The sequence below is a fragment of the Globicephala melas genome, chromosome 17, assembly GCF_963455315.2.
Source record: "Globicephala melas chromosome 17, mGloMel1.2, whole genome shotgun sequence".
Taxonomy (NCBI): Eukaryota; Metazoa; Chordata; class Mammalia; order Artiodactyla; family Delphinidae; genus Globicephala; species Globicephala melas.
Genome location: NC_083330.1, coordinates 27,335,046 through 27,358,996, shown reverse-complemented (window position 1 = coordinate 27,358,996; position 23,951 = coordinate 27,335,046). Strand labels below are relative to the sequence as shown.

At 34.3% G+C, this 23,951-nt stretch overlaps 1 protein-coding gene across 9 annotated transcripts in view; it reads right to left on the bottom strand.

Moving 5' to 3' along the window:
- The window catches only part of RALYL (RALY RNA binding protein like), an 822,798-nt gene that overhangs the window by 275,925 nt on the left and 522,922 nt on the right, over window positions 1-23,951 (bottom strand). The window contains exon 1 of one of the 9 annotated variants that reach the window (XM_030839213.2): window positions 71-196. The exons of the other annotated variants lie outside the window; for them this stretch is intronic. Within the exon in view, the coding sequence (XP_030695073.1) occupies window positions 71-107 (37 nt within the window). The 5' untranslated portion in view covers window positions 108-196. Of the gene's footprint in view, window positions 1-70; window positions 197-23,951 lie in introns of those variants that run through there. 9 annotated transcript variants of the gene reach the window in all.

Sequence of the window (23,951 nt, the reverse complement as noted above, 5' to 3'; positions counted from 1 at the left end):
GTCTTTTAAGAAATCAAGTATGTTTCTCTCACCACAGTCATATGAAAAAGTTGGGTCAGAATTTACTTACATCTCTGATGTCTGCGTTTGCTCCTGTACATGGTCATTCTGAAAAAATCCGACTTTCTAAGAAGTAATTGCTTTGACCACGGAGACAAAGAGAGGGTTGTGCTCCTGCTTTGCAGTAAGACTGTTGCTCACTGACAGAAGGTAACCAGCAATCACACAGTGAAAGCCAGGGTAATACCATTCTCATAAAATTACAGGGGAGATGTTACAGCCTGTAACTACTCTATCTAATGCAAATCTTCTAGAGCAAATTGTATTTCCTCCACCTCCCCCCAACTGATATCAGTTAAGTTCTCTAATAAAATCTCCACTATTAAAGTGCTGTGCTCAAAATAATGTTGAATTAAGAATAGATTCATATAATTAGCAAGAATAGTAAAACTGAAAATCTAAATATGAAATATAAGAACCCCAGTTATTTATTTACATAAATTAAAAACTATCCTTTGAATTCTCATGTCTTTTAGCCACTCTGGAATGTTTAGATTTGTATTTTATTTTGAAACTACTAAATTCTTTCCTTCTTTGAGCTCCCGATGCACTTCGTAGTTTCAATTATTAAAGCAATTATCACTTTTAGGTTTGTCTAATTCTCTAAACAGACTGCTTCTCAGGAAAAGTGGGAATTACATGTTTTCACATTATATCCCCAGGCCTAGTACAGAGGAACGCACAACAGGGTCTCAGGTTTCGTGAGTACCTACTCTGTGCTACACATTCTGCCCCCTCCAGAAGGAAGCCTTTCATAAAGCTTTCTCCCGCCTTCACGCCGCCACCTCTCCTCGTTTTAGTCCTCAGACCTCTATTTTCACAGTATTTTGGGCACAGTATTTTGGGTATTTTAAGGACAATGTCCTTACCTGAACATTGTCATCTCAACTGGACACAGAAGAAGCTTTGTCTTTGTATGTCTTGTACTCTCTGCTCTGAAAGCAATGCCTGGCACACAGCAGAAACTCAGGAATACTACCTCTCTCAAACACTCCACAAGAGTACGTGCTTTCAAATCTCCTTTATGTGCTCATTAGGGTGTCTGAAATGCAGTTTTTATTTAAAATACAGAAGGATTTGTACACTAGTGAAGAATTTCTATGTGATATGACTTGATTATGCATAAATCTTCATCTTCCAGCCAAAACCAGAAAATGTCTTCAACTGTCAAAATTCTTTTTTAGTGTTAGCAAACTCAGGCTACTTACTAATAGGAGGAGATATCATTTCCACAGTTCTTCTTAATAGAAGGATTATTTCAGTGTCATGAATACTTTTACACTTAAGTAATTACTACAGTTCATATTCACAGATTCCAAGAACAGCATTTTAACAAGTTTTTGGCAGTATTCCTCTCTAGTTTCCTTGACTTTGGACTAAAAAACTGCACTGTTTAATAAGATGCTCCGTCAAAGACCACTATGGGTATTTCTTACTATAAGGCATAGTCAGTATCTGTATATATCTACATACATTCTGAAACACTAGGAGGATTTTCCTTGTGTTTTCAACAATAGTGAGATGAAAATATTTCAAAAAGAAATTAGACCTTTTCTGAATGACATATAATACACCTTATGTTCCACAACCTTACTTGCTTAATTTTTCTCCATAGCACATTGTGATCACCTAACATAATCTGTATTCACTTGTTTGTTTTCCGCCTGTCTCTGCCTATTAGAACATAAGCCTCCAGAGGACAGGGCTTCCTCTTCCTCAGAGAGTAGATCAGTACCTGGCACAAAATAGGGTCTCAGCAAATATTTGCTGAATAAGTGACTTTTCATGAACAAATTTAAATGATAAAAACAATATGATCACAGATTATTTTTCAATGAATTAGTACAATAACAAAATTCATGCTTATTGACTAAAATTACTTTCTTACTTAATGCAAATACTTGTCATTTCACACCTATCTTTTGGCCCCAAGATGAGTCTGAATGAGTTCACTGATTTAGATGAAATTGCTTATATTCAGAGATGTGAAGATATATTTTTAAATTTACTGGAACAAAGTCACAATGAACAAGCAAGTTCTCTTTTATAAAAATTACTCATTCCGTAAGACCAACAAACATAAAACCTATTACAGTCAAACAAATTAAAACAAAGTTTGTCTGACGTATGTGTTATATATAATTTTGATATGAATAACCATGTCATTAATGATTATTAGGTAGAAATAGCCTAATTACATGACACAAATGCTATTAATTTTAACAATATTACATGGTACAATCAAATTTGTAGTTTTTCTCTTTTACACTGTTAGTTCTTCATTATCTATAATTAACATCAATCTGAACATTCTTCGCAAAGACCATGTGACAATTTAATTTCATTCACATATGCAACAACCTCTCACCCAGCCTCACTCATCATCACACATACACAGATGCATGTTAAAACAAATATCCTGGGGCTTCCCTGGTGGTGCAGTGGTTGAGAGTCCTCTTGCCGATTCAGGGGACACGGGTTCGTGCCCCGGTCTGGGAAGATTCCACATGCAGCGGAGCGTCTAGGCCCATGAGCCATGGTCGCTGAGCCTGCACGTCTGGAGCCTGTGCTCCGCAACGGGAGAGGCCACAGCAGTGAGAGGCCCGTGTACCAGAAAAAAAAAAAAAAAAAGAAACCCCCCAAAAAATAACCCCCAAAAAACCCTAAATAATATCCTGACTCATAGTCATCAATGTTTGGCACACCTTGTACCAAAGCTGACTTTCTCAGGCTCTATATAGGGATTTTTACTCTCATCAACTCCTTCCTACATTACTTTTCTCACCTCAGGGTATAGAAAGCATCCACTCTTGAATCTTATATCTCGCGTCAGTGGATTAAATCCTGTTTTAAACCATCAAAATTGGGGACCTCAAATATACCTAATGAATTAAGGCCAGATTCATGAATACCACGTTGCAGTACAGGTAGGAAGACGAGAGAGAGGCAGGGGCAGTGGCTGAGGGAGAGGAGGGGCTTTAGTAAAAGCAGAACCTGGGCAACTTTCAGCCAAAAGAATGAAGAGGAAGAATGTAGACATAATAAGGCACAAAATGTCAGTGAAAAGAAGACAGGTGCCAGCATATCATTCGGTTTTTCCAACCGTCTTAAAAAATACAGACTGAATAGATGTGTTTTGTCTTCAAAATCAGATTTATGCCTGTAATGTCAGAGGTCAAAAGAAGCATTGCTTGCTTTATAAAATATCTCCATATCTACTCCCGCACAATATGATTTCCTTTAATGGAAGGAAGGAAGGAAGGAAGGAAGAAAGGAAGGAAGGAAGGAAGGGAGGCAGGAAGGAAGGAAGAGGGAAAGAAAGAAAGGAAATGAGGGGCTTCCCTGGTGGCGCAGTGGTTGAGAGTCCGCCTGCCGATGCAGGGGACACGTATTCGTGCCCCGGTCCGGGAAGATCCCACATGCCGCGGAGCGGCTGGTCCCGTGAGCCATGGCCGCTAAGCCGGCGCGTCCGGAGCCTGTGCTCCGCAACGGGAGAGGCCACAACAGTCAGAGGCCCGTGTACCGCAAAAAAAAAAAAAAAAAAAAAAAAAAAAGAAAGGAAAAGAGGAAGAAGCAAGCCTCTGTGTGTGTGTGTGTATGTGTGTGTGCGCGCCCGCGCGTGTGTGTGAACGAGAGAGAGACAGAAAGAGAACTACTCTGTGCTATGTGTCAATCACTGGGCTAGTTATATACTGTATCACTAATCTTCATAATCTTCACAACAATCCTGTTACTTAGCTATCTTTACCTCCAATTTAGAAATGAGTAAACTTTAGCCAAATGAGGACAAGTACAGGTAACATTCAGGGACACTGCATGACTTACATAGCTGGGTTGACAGCATTTAATTGGGGACTAGACCAAAATTATTTTAGGACCAAATTAGGGGATGATGCATTTGGCAGCTGCTGGAGAAGAGTTAAATAAAAGGGTCACTAGTAATGTACTGAAATCAACAGAATGACATTTGCCCAAACTCATCACAGGAAGTGAACACTGTGTGGTTTAATAAGAGCTAACATTCATTTAGGGAGTTCATATTAGTTGCCAGATTCTCTTCTAAGAGTTTTATATGTATTACTCCTTGGATACTGAAAACAGTTCTATGATGGATTTATTATTATCATATTATTATTGTTATTATTATTATTACTATCATCATCATCCTCATTTTATGTTTCAGTAAAATGAGGCTGAGAGCAAAGTGTTCAGAATAAAGTCTCACAGAGAGCAAGAGGTCGTGCCCTGCTTTGAACTGTCTGGCCTTTCTCCAGAGCCCGTGCACTATAACATGCCATGTAAGGTCAAAGGGATACTTTTGGCAGCTATTTAGGCAGCGGGGGATGAGGACCCACAAGGGACAAGTTTCCATAACAACGAGTGATGTTAAACTAACTTCTAAGCAGGGTGGATGCAATTAACTGCAGAGTTTTGGCTGCTGGCAGGGACAGTCAAGTTCAGAAGCACAGCGGACTGCTTGGGACAAGAGAAGTCTGCTCACCTCGCAGCAGTGGTGACTTCCCTTTCCCAGACATGTCACCTTCCCTGCCTCTCCTTCCCACACCCAGCCCTCATCCTTTCCTCCAAATAAAACACCAAAAGAACATTTAGAGAATGCCAAGAGTATCAAATTTTTAGCCCATCCAGAGTTCTAACATCCTTATCTGGTTTAAAAATTACAATATGTGTTGACTTGGATAAAACTTCTAAGAATTTCATCAAGACATAGTATGTAGACCATATAGAAGTATTTAACTTGAACTGCATGATATCTATATTTCAGAAAATTACTAGAATAATAAAATGTTAAAATTTTTCAGTGTAATAAAATTATTTTTTCAGTGTAACAAAATTATGCTGCCAAAATTCCTCATTTACAGATGTCTACTCCACAACAGACAGCTCTTACAAGTTTGTTGGATGGAAAACTGAAGGGAACTGTGGGGCATGACCTCAAGGGCCTTGACCCCCATACTTCCAGCAGGAACCTGAGTCCAGATTCCCTAGGAGTTAGCCCACAGTTTTTTCCTCTGAACACACTAGGTCTGAAATTATAGCCTTAAGTGATATAAGTGATATCTCTACACTCCTTCGGTCAATTTTTCTCCAGTTTGGACAGAAATTTAACCTTTCTCTTATGTCATTCTTATCACTCAACAGCACGAGGTACAGATGTGGACCTTCTTTATCCTTCCCTCGCTACCATGTCAGCTGTCCCCGTGGAAACGCTGCCCCTTCTCCTCTCAGATATGAACTCTGCTTTTTTTTTTTATTTTTTAATTTACTTTATTGGAGTATAGTTGTTTTACAATGATGGGTTAGTTTCTGGTGCACAGCAAAATGATTCAACTATACATATGAACACATATATATGTATTCTTTTTCATATTCTTTTCTATTATGGTTTATTACAGGATACTGAAGATAGTTCCCAGTGCTATACAGTAGGACCTTGCTGTTTATCCATTTTATACATAATAGTTTGCATCTGCTAATCCCAAACTCCCAATCCATCCCTCCCCCACCACTCCCTTGGCAACCAGAAGTCTGTTCTCTATGTCTGTGAGTGTGTTTCTGTTTCATGGATAAGTTCATTTATGTACTATTTCAGATTCCATGAACTCTGCTCTCTTTATTGAAACATCTCCTTGCTGGTGAAGTCCCTATAAATCCTTGACAGAAGTTCTTTCCTCAGAATCTTTCAGGGATAACATCCAAATAATTTTCAGCCCCAGCACAGTCACTGATCCATCTTTTCAACAATTTAAGCCAGTATATCTACATCTTTTGTACATGTCTATATTAAGTGATTTGCTCTCTCGCCTAATGCCTCTGAAACTGGACCCTTGTCTATTTGTCCAAAGTCAAGTGCTCTCCTGTTAGTGGATAATCTAAAAATAGTTATTAATTAAAATATTGAGTGGCTATCATATAAAAATCTTATCATTTTACCTAGTACCTCATATTACTAATATATTCACCATTTGTTCTTTTTAAATCAAAGGAAACAAAACTTCTTAATGTTCGGTTCAAGTTTTCATTAAAAATATTGGTTCAAATGAGGAAAAAAAATCCTGAATGATGCTTCTTTATACTTGATTGCTGTTGAAAGTGAAGCAATAAACAAACAAGTCAATTCTTTGTTCTTCGGTTTGGTTCATTAAATTTTTTTATGTATCTGGAAAAGACTTTTCTAAGATTTTTTGTAAACTATAATTGGATTTTATTACTGTCTTCATTGATTTCTTTGGACTTTCTCCAATTCCTTATGCTCTAATATCAAAAAAGTCTTTGAAATCATTAAATTTTTGAAATATGTAATACCAAGTATTAAATACAGTTAAAATATTTCTCCTTTATAACTCACTCTAATGGGACTTTATTTTCACCAGATCTCCTTAGTGGTAATTGTTTTTGAGCATTCTCACTTTTGCTTGCTACTCTTTTTTGTATGGTTCCCATTCCATTTTATCTCAGTTTCATCTTTCCTTTAGCCTAAATTTGATTATTCAGACTTAGTTTTATCTTCTTAATCATCTTATTTTCCCATTTATATTTGGATAAATTTGCATTGTCTCAAGTTGAATAGATTGAATACTATCTTTTTAATCATAACCTTTGGATAGGTCCAAATACCTAATGGTTACTAAAAAAAATTTTTTAAAGAAGACTAAAACATATACAATTAAATCAACCTTGAATTTCCTAGAGTATGAAATGAGTTATTTATGCCTGTGTAAATAGTTTACCTAACTTCAACATATTTTAATAAATGTTGTTAACAAATTATACATGAAAGATGTAGTAATCCTAGACCTAAAGAAACACAGTCTCTTTGAGATCATAGCCACATAAAAGGTACTAAAACTATAACGAATTACCTTGCAGACATAGGAACACAATAATATAGTTTATTGGATGTGAACATGATGTAGGGGAATTGCTGTACCATGTTCCCTGGAAGTGTTTTATTTATGAAAAACATGTGTTCAGTAGTTCACAACTCTGTTTCAGAAACACCATCTCCACTGCATCCTGAGATGGAGAGACACTTATGAGTTTACAAGGCATAATGATGAGAAAGTAAAACATGCTTAAAGTCATAAGGGTTTCCATAATTATGAAAATTATGTATAGAATTTCACTATAACAAAATTTACAAAATAGGAAATATACTCTTATCTATCTATGTATCTATCATCTATCTACCTATCTATCTATCATCTATCTATCTATCTATCTATCTATCTATCCATCTATCTATTTTTTCTATCTCTCTATCCACATACCCACCTACTTATCTTAAAAACCAGAGAGTTGTGAGTTGTAAAGCTACCTAGCAAAACAGTGTCTGGGGGTGTTTAAAGGATGTCATACTCTAGAGGCCAGAATGTAGCTGAAGAAGATGCTTAAAAAAGCAGAGAAAATGCAGGCAATGGTGGTGCCAGCCAACTGACACCTGAAGCAGAGGAAGGCAAAATGTAGCAATGCTCCATGGAGAAATAAAGTGGTCAAAGTCCTGTTGCACCACGTGTGGATTTCTTAGGACACTGCCTTTCTCTTTTTTCTGGCTGATTCTATCTCAGTCAGCTCCTTCCATCAAACTGGTCCAATTCTCTTCTCTTTAGTCTCTGAATTCAAGCATCTGGTCTTGTCTTTCTAGTCTATTGTTTTTCCTTCTTGCTGTCTTTTGCCTATATAAAACTATACTTTATTGTATACATGTATAGTGGAGTATAAGTAGGGGGTTAGTTACCTCAAATTCTTATTGGTATTAAGCAAGGAATAAAAACATGATGCCAAAAAAGGCTGAACCAGGGGATTTATCACTTTACTGTAAGATGCCTTGCATTTTCTGCTATAATGAGTATACATTATTATGGTTAGGACTAAATATTGCAATTTCAATCACTACCCCTAGAGTCCACCAATAGTAGTTTCATAATGTAAGCAAAGTAAGTACATGAGATACTTCAATTAAAAACTGTTCACTAATTATAAAAATTGAATTGAATCATATAAATGATTATTAAGTGCTTACTTTGTGCCAAAACACTATTTAGGATTTTACTTCAGTTTGAATTGTTGGGCTTATTGTTCTTATTTTTAGAAATATACTTCTGTTACTTTATTTAATCTTAAAACAGCTATGTGAGGAAGGAGGTGTTATCTCATTTTACAGATAAGGGAACTGAAGTTCTGTTGTCAAGTTCATAAAGCTGGCAAGAAGTAGAGCTGGAATTTGAATCCAAGTTTGAACTGTAAAAAGCCATGTCCAATCCATGACACCACTATCTTATATATTGAACAAATAAATGTCAGACAATAAAAACAAATTCAGAGAACAGGGAACACTATCTAGGATTTTACTTCAGTTTGAATTGCTGGGGTTACTGCCATTATTTTGGAAAATATACCTGATTTTAATGTGTAAGACAATGGGAGAATAAGGTTGATATACAGAATTTCAATATAGAATGCATGCTGATAGTCACCTATCTTAGTACTCCAAATAAAGGATTCTAGAGATGCATATACAAGGATTCTAAAGATATTTATGTAATGGTAGAATAGGAGCCTAATCAATGCATATGATATATTTGTATTAACCTAAGGTCTAATGTGCACTTGGAGTATGTTCTTCATGGAAATGAATCAGGTAATTTAGAATGGCCCAGGGAAAGTTTTCAATTAAAAATAGATAAAAATAGGTCAAAAAGTTAACTACACATACACACACACAAAAAAAATATTAAAAATATTTGGCTAGATGTTACAATGTTTTCTTTATTGTTTAAACTATAATATTTTAAATGGGCAAAGACCAATACTAGATGTGTGAATCTTTACAGACTTTTAAAACATACTAGCTAAAAATAAATTTATATTTATGGATCATATTCAGCATATTTTGGTTTCTAATGATACTATCAAAATTGTTACTCTAAAATGTCTAATCATTTCCAATATAAAATATGTATAAAGTATCTTAAGTATATTTTAATAGAATTCATTTCAGCCTGTCTACAAAGTAGTATACACAGCAGTCCCGTTCTCTTAATTCCTTTCCTGTTCATATTTAGATACAAGTACCACATTGATGAGCGACTTCAGCCTGCTGAGTTGAATAGATTGAATTTTCAGGTATAATTTAGTGTTACATAGAAGAACGGTATTTTAGGAATCCAGCTCCAATCCTCATTTTGTGTGTATTTGTGTCTGCTAAGGGACTCAGAACCACCTGGATAGTATTTGACCTCACATATGTATTCAATGACAACTATTTGAATAAAGTCTGCATCTGCCATTACCAGCACAGCAGTATGTGAACAGTAAATATGTAAATGAAATTCACAATTTTCTTACTGTCATAAAAACTATTTTTAGATGTTTTCTTAAATGGCTTTAGATATAGAAACAGGAGCTATAGGTGGGGAAAAAAAGAGTATCAAATTTTATTTTCCAAACTGTCTCCTTCAGTTCGATGAACACTAAAGCTCATGTTATCTTTAAATTATGCCTTGGAAAGCTTTAGAAATCCTGCCAGGATTGTGCAATACTTAAATAAGTCATTAAGGGGTGGGCCACAAAACATGAATACAAATACAGCATATGAAAATGTGATTATTCGATTTAAAAAACCTTTGGTTCCTAACTTCTAAGACTGCCTAGAGAAATGATTGTAAGAAAATAGTATAACAGAGAAAGAAAGGGGATTTCAGCTTGTAACTATCTGATCTTGATTCAATGAGAAAAAAATCTGTGTTTTGCTTTTGCTATTTTCTGGGGGAGTTGATGGTACAAGTTTCCAATAGCATAACTACCCATGTTCCCACCCTGATCAGATTAACCTGATTCTTTATTATTATAAAATTTAGGACTCCAGCTATTATCCTTCATTGAAATTAATTTAACCTTTTTTCTTTCATATACCTAGTACATATACTTTGTGCACTCAAACTGTGCACTTCAGAGCTCTGAGCAAAAACAGTTGTGATTGTTCATGCAGCTTTTATTTTAGTGGGGAAATACAGACATTAATTGAGTGATAATATGAAAAATATATTCTATAGGTTCAAAAATAGTTGCTCTGAAAGTAGATGTGTGGTCTGTCCTATGAGAATGTATAAAAAACCAGTCCTTGACAGTAATTAGGTCCACTCTTCTCTGAGGCTATATGGATGAGTGCCATGGTAGGAGTGAAAGAACAGTCACAGGTGATCATAAAGTATTAGTGAGAAAATTACTGAGATGAGTAGAAAGCTTATAAGAAATACATATGCTGATATATGAAGTGAATGATAGTATACAATTATTATTCAACAAATAATGTTGATAAAAGTTATTATGTTAAGTTTGTTTCCAATTTGCAATCATATTTCAAACAATTGTTCATTACTCAAATTAAGACAATAGTAGTTAATAGAATTCTATGCCTCATCACTCCAACCTACAAAAACTGGTTAAGTGTATACTTGATATAGAGGGTAGAGGAAGATAAATAGCCATGATCTTAATCTTGAAATTTTATTTACTAATAGATATTATGTGAATCTAAAGGTTTTTAAAATGAATGTTTTAATGAAAATACCAGTGAAAGTATGTGTCTATATCAAAGAGGATAAATGTATCCAGAACCCTCACACTCTAAATGCTGCTTTTAGTTTTGCAAAATTGGCAGTGAGTGGTGATAGAAAGTTGTGTAATAAGTTGATAAGTATCTGACAAGAGCTCATTCAATACAGATCATTGGACGAGATATCTTGAGAAATTTCAGTGGAAGCAGAAGAAATAGTATCTGTCCTAGAGGACATCATAGAAACGTAAACCAAGATATATGTATGTGAGTTGGTGACCATGACATGAATGGTTTAGTGACAGCCACCCAAATATGCTAAAACAGATGAAACAAATAAACTGCTGAAAATTATGTGCAAAGACCTGACACATTACTGAGAAACAGTGATGAATAAACATGACTTCAGAAAATGGTAATAAGAAAATATTTATAAAACGAATACCAAATCAAGGCATTTCTGGTTAATCCTCATTCTACTTGATATTAATCAATATCTGACAATGTTAATTATTAGCTTTTTTCTTGAAAACTCCATTTCTTGGCTTATATGCCATTGTTGTTTCTTGTTTTCCTTACCAGTATGAAATTTATGTTTATTAATCCAACTATGCAAAACTAGAGATTCAAATTCTATATCTGCTAAACATGTTTTAAAACTTAAGATTCTGAGCCAGACTGGCTTGGTTTATTTGAATGCCAGTTCTGTCACTCACCAGCTTTGCGATTCTGGGCAAGTTGCTTTGCATATACATACCACAGTTTCCTCATCTGTAAAAGTTTCCTCATCTATAGCATCCTCACATTATTATTTATAATTAATATAATTATTATAAGAATTAAATGAGTTGATATATAAGAAAATATTTAGAAGTGACCAGAATAATAGGTATCATTACTAAACATATTCATGTAGATTTTCAAAAGTCATATCAAATTCAACATGGTGCAGAAAAACATGCTTCTCTTCCGTTGTTTTTGGCCAGATTACAACATACCATAAAACCACAAAACTGTAATCTACTATGCCTGCTCATTTGCTACTATGTCCCTAGCAGCCCACCCAGTGTCTGAAATATACTACTTGCTCTACTAATATTTATTTATAAAATAAATTAATATATTGATTTTCTATTTTTTCTGTAAAAATTACCACAAATTTAGTGGCTTGAAAATAGCACAATATTTTTTCTCATAATTTGGGAAGTCAGAAGTTGAAAATAACGTGTTAGCTGGGTTACGTTCTTTCTGAAGAATTCAGAGGAGAATCTGTTTGTTTTTTCCAACTTCTAAAGGTTGATTGTCTTCCTTGGCTCATGGCCCCTTCTTCCACCTTAAAAGTGCACCATTCCAACCACTGGTTCCATCACCGTATCTCCTTCTTCTTACTTTGACCCTCCTGACTTTCTCCTATAAGGATTCTTGTGTTTACATTGGCCCACTCAGATAAGCCCAATCAATATTTTAAGATCCTTAATTTAATCATATCTGCCAAATCCCTTTTATCATATAAGGTAACATAAATACAAGTTCTGGGGATTGGGATGTGGACATATTAGAAAAGTTGTTATTCTTTCCACTACAGTCTCCCTCTAGCTCCCAAAGGGTTATGTCTATCCCACTCCATTATGTTTCAATGCCTGGGAATAATCCTATGTGGTTCTTGGTTCCTACCTCAAGGGCCATAGCTTTGCCCTCTGGGCCCTTGGTTCTATCCTCTGGGCCTGAAGCTCCACCCTCAGAGACATCCTTATTTTTTCTTGAGGGTAGTACATGTTTGCAGTAGTGAAGTTTTATCACACTGTTTTCTTTCTGTAGAATTTTGGGAGTCAAGTAGGTTTTGTTTATTTTGTCCTTTCTTTGTCCCTTCAGTTCAAGCATTTACGCTTGTATAACTTCCTCAAGAACCTTGTGGATCTCCCATGAATGGCATGGGGCATGACTCCATTGGACAAGAAGATCATCCACAATTCTCTTGTGGATAATCTCATTTCTATTTCTAGATTCTGCTGAGATAACTGAGAGGATCCATGAGACACATGCTTATTATCTCTTCAAAGAGCTCTCTGTGTGACTGAACACACAGTCTATGCTTATACTTTCAAAGCATTAGTAAAAGGTTGTCCAGCCACACACTTTGCAATATCTCCAGAGCATGATTTCCTGACTGTGAATTTTATTATTATTTATTTTAGCATCTTTTGCAGTCTGGATAGTCTGGGCTTTTCCCTTTTGGCTTAACAGCTCTTTCCTGAACTTACTTCTTTCTTCTTGCATTTTACTATAAACAGCAAGAAGAAATCAGGTCATACCTTCAACTTATTGCTTGGAAATTTCCTCAGCTAAATATCTAAGCTCATCACTTAACCATATGATTATATTATATGTACACATAACAGTTCATCTGCTTTCCACAAAACTGTAGAACATAACTCAGCTAAGCTTTATACCATTATATAACAAGGATGCACTTTCCTCTAGTTTTCAATAACATATTCCTCATTTTGTTTTGAATCCTCACCAGCATTCCTCAACTCAGATTTAATGTCCTTATTTCTACTAACATTCTACTTATTATGAGTTAAGTGTTTTCTAAGACAATATAGATTTTCTCTATCATGCTACTCAGTTCCTTTTGAGTTCTGCCTAGCAGCAACTTTAACATCCATGTCTCTACCAACAATTTGTTAAAAGCAACCTAGGATTTTTATCATACTCAAAATTCCTCTAACCTGTAGCTATTACATTACCTAATTTTAAAGCCACTTCCATGATTTTAGATATTTGTTACAGCTACACCCCACTTCTAGGTACCAAAATCTTTATTAGTTTCACTTTGCTGCTGTAGCATATTATCATAATAATAGTGGCTTAAAACAACAAAAATTTGTTTTCTTAAGTCTGGAGGTCAAAAAACTAAAATTAAATTGTAGGCAGTGTTGCATTCCATCTAGATGTTTCAGAGTAGAATCTGGAGGATCCATTTCCTTGCCATTTCCAGTTTCTAGAGGCTGCTGATATTTCTTGATGTATGGCCTCTTTCTCCATCTTCAAAGTGAATTACTTCAATAGCTCGTCCACTGTCATATCTCATTTTACTCACTTTGATCCTGCTGTGGGTCTTATAAGGGCCCTTATAATTACATGGCCAATTGAGATAATCCAGGATAATCTCTTCCTATCTCAAGATCTTTAATTTAACAGCATCTGCCAAGACTTATTTGCCATGTAAGTTAACAGATTCACAGGTTCTGGGGATTAGGACATGGACATCTTAAGAAGAATATTATTCTGTCTACCACATTGAGTGAGTGATACATTATACTCAAGCTTTTTTTGACTAGTCATATTCTATGGCTCCTTCTCTCATAACTAGTCCTGTTATTACTAATTTACCAACATATCCCTCTTATGTAGGTTTCTTTTCTCCATTCCTACTATCACCACCTTTTTCTGCTCAAATCTCTCCACTAGTAATGTAGAGGTCTCTTAGCTCCAATCTTTCGACTGGCCAATCCAGTTTTCATATTGCTATCAGAATGTTCTTTCTAATCTCCTCAGATTTTGATAACTCGTTTAAGTAGCTTTCAAATAACTAGAGAAAAACATCTAAAATTCTTGACATGACATTTTTGATCTTCCATAATCAGGCCGTAACTTTTCCTCTTACATATATTCTTAGCATCACCCACCTTTCATAATACGGGAAAAGCACCTAGATTTAGGTTGTTCCATAAACCTAACTGTCCGTTGATAATATTTTCACTATGCTTATTTTTTGAAAAGCCTTCCCTTCTACCTTAGTTAATTCAAAGAAAACATCTGTTTTGAAACTTTCTCCAAATACCATCATTTGGGTTTTTGCTTTTCCTTCTTTTATGCCAACATAATTATTTACTGACAATATTGACCACTATAACAGACTATAGTGGGATTTTTTTTTATAATTAAGTGTAAATATTTCTGTCTGCTTCTCCCAAATGCCCAGACTAATACTTCTGTATGTAATATTCATGTGAGTAAAATTTATATTGAAAAATAACCCACACACAGAGAATGCATGTGGAGTTTAGTACATTTTACAAAGGGAACACACTGTGTAATCAGCATCCAGATCAAGAAATTGTCCCTGTTCTGTCTCTTCCCAAAGTTAACCACCATACCAACTAATAACACCATAGTTATTTGTATGTGTTTTTAAGCTTTATATAAATAAAATCATGCCCTGTAGATACTTGTATTTGGCTTCTTGTGCACAAAATTATGTTTGGAATATTTAAACATGTTGGTGGGTGCCACATAATCTGTTCATTTTCATCTCTATTGTAGTATTTGGTTGTATCAATATGCTACAATTTTTTTTGTCTATTCTACTGTTGATGAACTTTTGGGTGGTTTCAGTTTGGGGCTTTTAGAATTAACACTATTATGAATATATTTGAACAAGTCTTTTGGTAAACATATATATTTGATTTTAGGGGGTATATATTTATATTTTGGAGTGGAATTACTAGTTCACAAGGTAATTTATGATCAGATGTAATAGATATGCCCAAGACCTTGCTTTAATTGTTGTAGATTTATAATGTTTTCCAAAGTGCTTATATCAATTTACATTCCCATCAGCAATGCATGGCAGTTCTAGATGTTCCACATCCTTGGCAACATTTGTCAGTATATCTATTTAAATCAGTTTGGTAGCTGTGTACTGGGAGATCACAGTTTTAATTTGCGTTTTTCTGGCGATTAATGAGTTGAAAACCATTGTGTTGTGTTCATTTGTATATCCTCTTTTCTAAAGTGTAATTTCAACTTTATCTCCATTTCTCTGTTGAGTTTTCAGTGTTTTTTTCCCTTTAATTTGATTTGTAGGAATTCTTTACAAATTCTGGATAGGAGTCCTTTGTCATATATATATATATATGTAGAGGGAGAGAGAACATGCAAAAGAAGCGATGCTCAAATCAATGGAGTGAGAAAATATAGTCTAAGTTTTCTCATGTGCATGGATGCAAAAATCTAAACCAGAGCAAAATATTAACAAATTATATGTGGTGATCCACAGAAAGGATAACATATCATGATCATATTGGGTTTATTCTAGAAATGAAGGTCGGATATAATAGTTAATAAATGAGAAAAAATCATATGCATCAGTAGTAAAAAATATATATCTCTCAAATACCTTCTTCCACACTGTGGCTTTCTTTTCACTCTCTAAATGATGCAGTTAATAAACATGAGTTCTTACTTTTAATAAAATCCAAATTTTCCTGCTGTAGTTATTATTTTCTGTTACCTTTAAGAAAGCTTTGTGCTCCCCAAGATAATGAAAATATGCTCTTATGATTACTTCTAGAAGTTTTATTAATTTCACCTTTTGATCTCCAATATAATTGAAATTTATTTCTTGTATGGTGTGAGGTAAGGGGTCAAGATTAGAGCTCTTTTTTTTTTTTAAATGGAGATACAATTTATCACACATAATTTAAACAGACTATTTTCCTACTGAACTGTAGTGTAACTTTTATTATGAACCAATTGACCACACATATATATATATATAAATCAATTTCTGGATTCCATATTCAGTTTCTTCAGTCTGTTGATTTATCCTTGCACCACACACATTGTCTTAATTATTGTAACTTTATAATAAGCCTTGATATCTAGTGGTGTACATCTACCAATTTTTTATTTGTTTCAAGAGTGTTTGTATATTCTTAGTCCTTCTTATTTCCATATTGAATTTTAAAATAAGATTGTCAGTTTTTATTTTAAAAAATTAATGGGGTTTTGATTAGGATTGCATTTAATCTATAGATTAATTTGGGTAGAAATTGTATCTTAATAGTAGGTATTCAAATTCATGAACAGATTTTGCGGGTTTTAGTGTAGAGATTTTCCACATCTTCAATTAGATTTATTCTGAAATATTGGAAGTTTTAAAAACAATTTTAAATAATGTGCCTTTAAAATTTCACTTTCTATATGTTTGTTGCCCCTGATGGTATAGAGAAAAAAAATTGTCTTTGTATACTTGACTTTCTGGAATTGCTAAACTAATTCTAATTGATTAAAACAGTCTACAGTTATATTGTTTTATATTTTCTATAGCTCAATCAAGTTATCTGTAAATAAGGACAGTTTTTATTCCTTCCTGTAATGGCTATGATGTCCAGTGTAATGCTAAATATGAGTGGTTAGAGTGGACATTCTTTTGTCACTCTTTATTGCACGGCAAAGAGTTTCAATAATTTACCACCAAGTACGATTTTGCTTTTTTGCATATATTTTTATTTTCAGAAACTCCTTATCCCATTAAAGACATTCCCTTTTATTTCCAAGAGTTTTTAAAAATCACTATTAGATGTTGAATTTGGTCAAATCTTTTTCTGCATCTACTAATGCATATGATTTTTCTCATTTATTTTGAAATATTTTGATTGATTTGAAAATGTTACACCAGACTTGCATTTCTAGAATAAATCCAAAATGATCATAATATGTTATCTTTTCTATGGATTACTGCATTCAATTCACTAATATTTTGCTCTTGTTTAGATTTTTGCATCTATGCATATGAAAAAATTCAGACTATATCTTCCCACTATACTGAGTCTAGCATCACTTCTTTTGCATGTGCTTTGTTTCTGTGAGGATATCCCATCTCTGCCATTCTCCCAGGAGAGATAGAGCCACTGTCTTGTGTGATTCACATAGCACCTGGAGCATCCTCCTGTTATAGGCCTTACCATTGCCACCCTAGACTATGCAGGGGAAATAGAATGCCAGTACTTGTAACTTAGGAGGTGTACCATTAATCTTTCTTAAATGCAATGATGATTAATTCCTTAGGGATGCAATTGGATAATAACTTGGAGGTTTTACTATTCATTTTTGTATCTTATTGTACCTCTTCTCAACTTGTACCACTTCAACAACTTAGTGATGAAAATAAACTGTTCTTATAAAAATGCACAATTTAATTTGTCTCCAGCAAAGAGATTCAGAAAGCTAAAACATAATCTATACTTTCAACTAGCCACAGATGGCTAGAATGTCCCAGATTCTATCTCAAGAGAGATGTGTAGAGAAAGATAACCCTCCTTGTAATCCAGAATGCCATAATTTATATATGACAGAAACCAAAGTCCCTTTGACTTTCCTTCAGTAGCAGTTCATCACAAACACATTTATCATTTCTAGATATTTTATAAAATTATACTGACAAACAGACAAACAATACAAAATGTTTGTACTGCAATAAAACTGAAGAATTAATTTTAACTTTTAGGTTTAATAAATACCAGTCATGTGGAAATTCTTCAAACAGTGCTTTAACTTGCCTGTAAAAATGTTATAACTGTAAAATGCTTACAGATGCTAGATTTCTTTTCCTTTTAACCTCAGAAATCACTTTTACAAGGAAAAAAAATTGGCAATCACACTATTCTAAAGTGGTTATGTCATTTTTTCCCTGTAGATTCACATTTGTCTGAGTTTATTTCACAAATAAATTTATAGAAATATATGAAATAACAGATGCTATGTTCAAAAACTGGGTGATCACAATCCAGCTCTTTAGACTTCATCATCCACTTCTCTTCACTTTCCTGTTTTAATTATTTAATATTTGACTGTAGAAGTGAAAGACTGGTTCTCTCTTTTATATTATTTGGATATGATAATGAAAGATAACTTTTTAAGCTGTAAGTGTTCCTTAACCTTTTACATTAGTAAAATTTTTAATTTGAATTTTATTTTATTTTTTTATGCAGCAGGTTCTTATTAGTAATCTATTTTATACATATTTAGTGTATATATGTCAATCCCAACCTCCCAGTTCATTCCACCACCATCTCCCCCCCGCTTTCCCCCTACCTGGCTGTCCATATACTTTTTGTCTACATCTGTGCCTCTAATTCCGCTTTGCAAACCGGTTCATCTGTACCATTTTCTAGATTGCACATATATGTGCTAATATACGATACTTGTTTTTCTCTTTCTGACTTCATTCACTCTGTAAGACAGATTCTAGGCCCATCCATGTCTTCACAAATGACCAAATTTTGTTCCCTTTTAATGGCTGAGTAATATTCCATTGTATGTATGTGCCACATCTTCTTTATCCATTCATCTGTCAGTGGGCATGTAGGTTGCTTCCATGTCCTGGTTACTGTAAATAGTGTTACTATGAACATTGGGGTACATGTGTCTTTTTGAATTATGGTTTTCTCTGGGTATATGCCCAGTAGTGGGATTACTGGGTCATATGACAGTTATACTTTTAGTATTTTTAGGAACCTCCATACTATTCTCCAGAGTGGCTGCATCAATTTACATTTGTACCAACAGTGCAAGAGGGTTCCCTTTTCTCCACACCCTCTCCAGCATTTGTTGTTTGTAGATTTTCTGATGATGCCCATTCTAACTGGTGTGAGGTGATACCTCATTGTAGTTTTGATTTGCATTTCTCTAATAATTAGTGATGTTGAACATCTTTTCATGTGCCTCTTGGCCATCTGTATGTCTTCTTTGGAGAAATGTCTATTTAGATGTTCTGCCCATTTATTGATTGGGTTGTTTGTATTTTTTAATATTGAGCTACATGAGTTGTTTACATATTTTAGAGTTTAATCCTTTGTCCATTGATTTGTTTGCAAATATTTTCTCTCATTCTGAGAGTTGTCTTTTTGTCTTGTTTATAGTTTCCTTTGCTTTACAAAAGGTTTTAAGTTTCATTAGTTCCCATTTGTTTATTTTTTTAATTTCCATTACTCTAGGAGGTGGGTTAAAAAAGATCTTGCTGTGATTTATGTAAAAGAGTGTTCTTCCTATGTTTTCCTCTAAGAGTTTTATACTGTCCAGTCTTGCATTTAGATCTTTAATCCATTTTGAGTTTATTTTGTGTATGGTGTTAGGGAGTGTTCTAATTTCATTCTTTACATGTAGCTGACCAGCTTTCCTAGCACCACTTATTGAAAGGACTGTCTTCTTTCCATTGTATATCCTTGCTTCCTTTGTCATAGATTAGTTGACCATAGGTGTGTGGCTTTATCTCTGGGCTTTCTGTCCTGTTCCAATGACTTATATTTCTGTTTTTGTCCAGTACGATATTGTCTTGATTACTGTAGCTTTGTAGTATAATCTGAAGTCAGGGAGTCTGATTCCTCCAGCTCCACTTTTTTTCCCTCAAGATTGCTTTGGCTATTCAGGATCTTTTGTGTCTCCATAGAAATTTTAAGATTTTTTGGTCTAGTTCTGTAAAAAATGCCATTGGTAATTTGATAGGGATTGCATTGAATCTGTAGATTGCTTTGGGTAGTATAGTCTTTTTCACATATTGATTCTTCCAATCCGAGAACATGGTATATTTTTCCATCTGTTTGTGTCGTCTTTGATTTCTTTCATTAGTCTCTTATAGTTTTCTGAATACAGGTGTTTTACCTCCTTAGGTTCATTTATTCATAGGTAGTTTATTCTTTTTGTTGCAATGGTGAATGGGATCATATCCTTAATTTCACTTTCTGATGTTTCATTGTTAGTGTATAGGAATGCAAGAGATTTCTGTGCATTAATTTTGTATCCTGCAACTTTACCAAATTATTGATTACCTCTAGTAGTTTTCTGGTGGCATTTGTAGGATTCTCTATGTATAGTATCATGTCATCTGCAAACAGTGACAGTTTTACTTCTTCTCTTCCAATTTGTATTCCATTTATTTCTTTTTCTTCTCTGATTGCCATGGCTAGGACTTCCAAAACTATGTTGAATAATAGTGGCAAGAGTGGACATCCTTGTCTTGTTCTTGATCTTAGAGGAAATTCTTTCAGTTTTACACCATTGAGAATCATGTGTGCTGAGGGTTTGTCATATATTACCTTTATTATGTTGAGGTAGGTTGCTTCTGTGCCAACTTTCCTGAGAATTTTTATCATAAATCGGTGTTGAATTTTGTCCAAAATTTTTTCTGCATCTATTGAGATGATCATATGGTTTTTATTCTTCAATTTGTTAATATGGTGTATCACATTGATTCATTTGCATATATTGAAGAATCTTTGCATCCCTGGGATAAATCCCACCATGGTCTATTGTCTTTTTACTGTGTTGTTGGATTCTGTTTCCTAGTATTTTGTTGAGGATTTTTGCATCTATATTCATCAGTGATATTGCTCTGTAATTTTCTTTTTTTGTAGTATCTTTGTCTGGCTTTGGTATCAGGGTGATTTTGGCCTCGTAGAAAAATTTTGGGAGTATTCCTTCCTCTTCAATTTTTTGGAAGTGTTTGAGAAGGATGGTTGTTAGCTCTTCTCTAAATATTTGATAGAATTCATCTGTGAAGCCATCTGGTCCTGGACTTTCATTTGTTGGAAGATTTTTAATCACAGTGTCAATTTCATTACTTGTGATTGCTGTGTTCATATTTTCTATTTCTTCTTGGTTCAATCTTGGATGGTTATACCTTCTGAGAATTTATCTATTTCTTCCAGGTGGTCCATTTTATTGGCATACAGTTGCTTGTAGTAGTCTCTTACAATGCTTTGTATTTCTGTGGTGTCTGTTGTAACTTCTCCTTTTTCATTTCTAATTTTATTGATTTGAGTCCTCTCCCTATTTTTCTTGATGAGTCTGGCTAAAGGTTTATCAACCTTGTTTATCTTCTCAAAGAACCAGCTTTTAGTTTTATTGATCTTTGCTATTGTTTTCTATGTTTCTTTTTCATTTATGTCAGCTCTGATCTTTATGATTTATTTCCTTCTATTTCTTTGGGTTTTGTTTGTACTTCTTTTCCTAATTGGTTTATGTAAGGTTAGATTGTTTATTTGAGATTTTTCTTGTTTCTTGAGGTAGGGTTTTATTGCTATAAACTTCCCTCTTAGAACTGCTTTTGCTGCATCCCATTGGTTTTGGATCATCGTGTTTTCATTGTCATTTGTCTCTAGGAATTTTTTTATAACCTCTTTGAATTCTTCATTGATCTCTTGGCTATTTAGTAATGTATTGTTTAGTCTCCATGTTTTTCATTTTTTTTTACATTTTTTCCTTGTAATTTATTTCTAATCTCCTAGATTTGTGGTCAGAAAAGATGCTTGATATGATTTCAATTTTCTTAAATTTACTGAGGCTTGATTTGTGACCAAGATGTGATCTATCCTGGAGAATGTTCTGTGTGTACTTGAGAAGAAAGTGTAATCTGCTGTTTTCAGTTGGAATGTCCTTTAAATATCAATTAAATCTATTTGGTCTATTGTGTCATTTAAAGCTTGTTTTTACTTATTAATTTTCTCTCTGGATGATCTGTCCATTGGTATAAGTGGGGTGTTAAAGTCTCCCTCTAATATTGTGCTACTGTTGATTTCCTCTTTTATAGCTGTTAGTATTTGACTTATATATTGAGGTTCTCCTATGTTGGGTGCATATAGATTTATAATTGTTATATCTTCTTCTTGGTTTGATCCCTTGATCATTATGTAGTGTCCTTCCTTGTCTCTTGTAGCACTCTTTATTTTAAAAGCTGTTTTATCTGATATGAGTATTGCTACTCCAGCTTTCTTTTTATTTCCATTTGCATGGCATATCTTTTTCCTTCCCCCCACTTTCAGTCTGTATGTGTCCCTAGGTCTGAAGTGAGTCTCTGTAGACAGCATATAGATGGGCCTTGTTTTCGTATCCATTCAGCAAGCCTGTGTCTTTTGGTTGGAGTAGTTAATCCATTCACATTTAAGGTAATTATTGATATGTATGTTCCTATTATCATTTGCTTAATTTTTTGGGTTTGTTTTTGTAGGCCCTTTTCTTCTCTTGTGTTTCCCACTTAGAGAAGTTCCTTTTGCATTTGTTGTAGGTCTGGTTTTGTGGTGCTGAATTCTCTTAGGTTTTGCTTGTCTGTAAAGCTTTTGAGTTCTCTGTCAAATCTGAATGAGATACTTGCCAGGTCAACTAAACTTGGTTGTAGATTCTTTCCTTTCATCACAGTAATATATCATGCCACTCTCTTCTGGCTTGTAGTGTTTCTGCTGAGAAATCATCTGTTGACCTTATGGGAGATCCCTTGTATGTTATTGTTGTTTTTCCCTTTTTGCTTTTAATAATTTTTCTTTGTCTTTAATTTTTGTCCATTTGATTACTATGTGTGTTGGCATATTTCTCCTTGTTTTATCCCGCCTGGGACTCTCTGCACTTCCTGGACTTGAGTGACTATTTCCTCCCCATGTTAGGGAAGTTTTTGAGTATAATCTCTTCAAATATTTTCTTGGGTCCTTTCTCTCTCTCTCCTCCTTCTGGGACTTGATAAGGCAAATGTTGGTGTGTTTAATGTTGTCCCAGAGGTCTCTTAGGCTGTTTTCATTTCTTTTCATTCTTTTTCTTTATTCTGTTCCACAGCAGTGATTTCCACCATTCTGTCTTCCAGGTCACTTATCGATTTTCTGTCTCAGTTATTCTGCTATTGATTCCTTCTAGTGTATGTTTCATTTGTTATTTTATTGTTAATATTTGTTTGCTTGTTCTTTAAATCTTATAGGTGTTTGTTCTTTCATTCTCCTAGCTGTTTGTTAAACATTTCTGCATCTTCTCAATCTCTGCCTCCATTGTTCTTCTGAGGTCCTGGATCACTATCATTATTTTGAATTCTTTTTCTGGAAGGTTGCCTTTCTCCACTTCATTTAGTTGTTTTTCTGGCATTTTATCTTGTTCCTTCATCTGGTACATAGTCTTCTACCTTTTCATTTTTTCTATCTTTCTGTGAATGTGGTTTTTGTTCCACAGGCTGCATGATTGTAGTTCTTCTTCCTTCTCACAACTTCCTTTTTGAAGGCAAATTTCTCTGGCACTAAATTCTTGAAAAAACATCACAGACAGTTGAGTTGTAGGTCTGCCTCCTCAGTTCTTCATGGCTGGACAATTAGTTGTGACGTCCCTGTTCTCAGTTTGTCAAGTCAGAGAGTCCAGGTATGATGGTAAATGCACAAAATAATACACCTTGCTAACTCTGAAGCACTGCTAAACCCCCAGGAAATGCTGGGTGGACCTCTACATTAGTAATTTCTAATTTACTATATTTTCATATTATCATTGGACACATCTTTGACTGTATTTTTTCATTGTCATTTTGTCACCTAACATTCTTAGATGATAGAATTCCAAGGTCTCAACCAAATAAATTTTACACAGAAGAACATAACATATTATTTAAATCATAGAGGGACATTTTATCCAGACTTATTTTATATTACAAATATTCATTCCAAAGTTAAAGAAAAAAAGAAAAAAAAACAATAAAGAATAGAGAAGTAGCCCAGTTAATCAA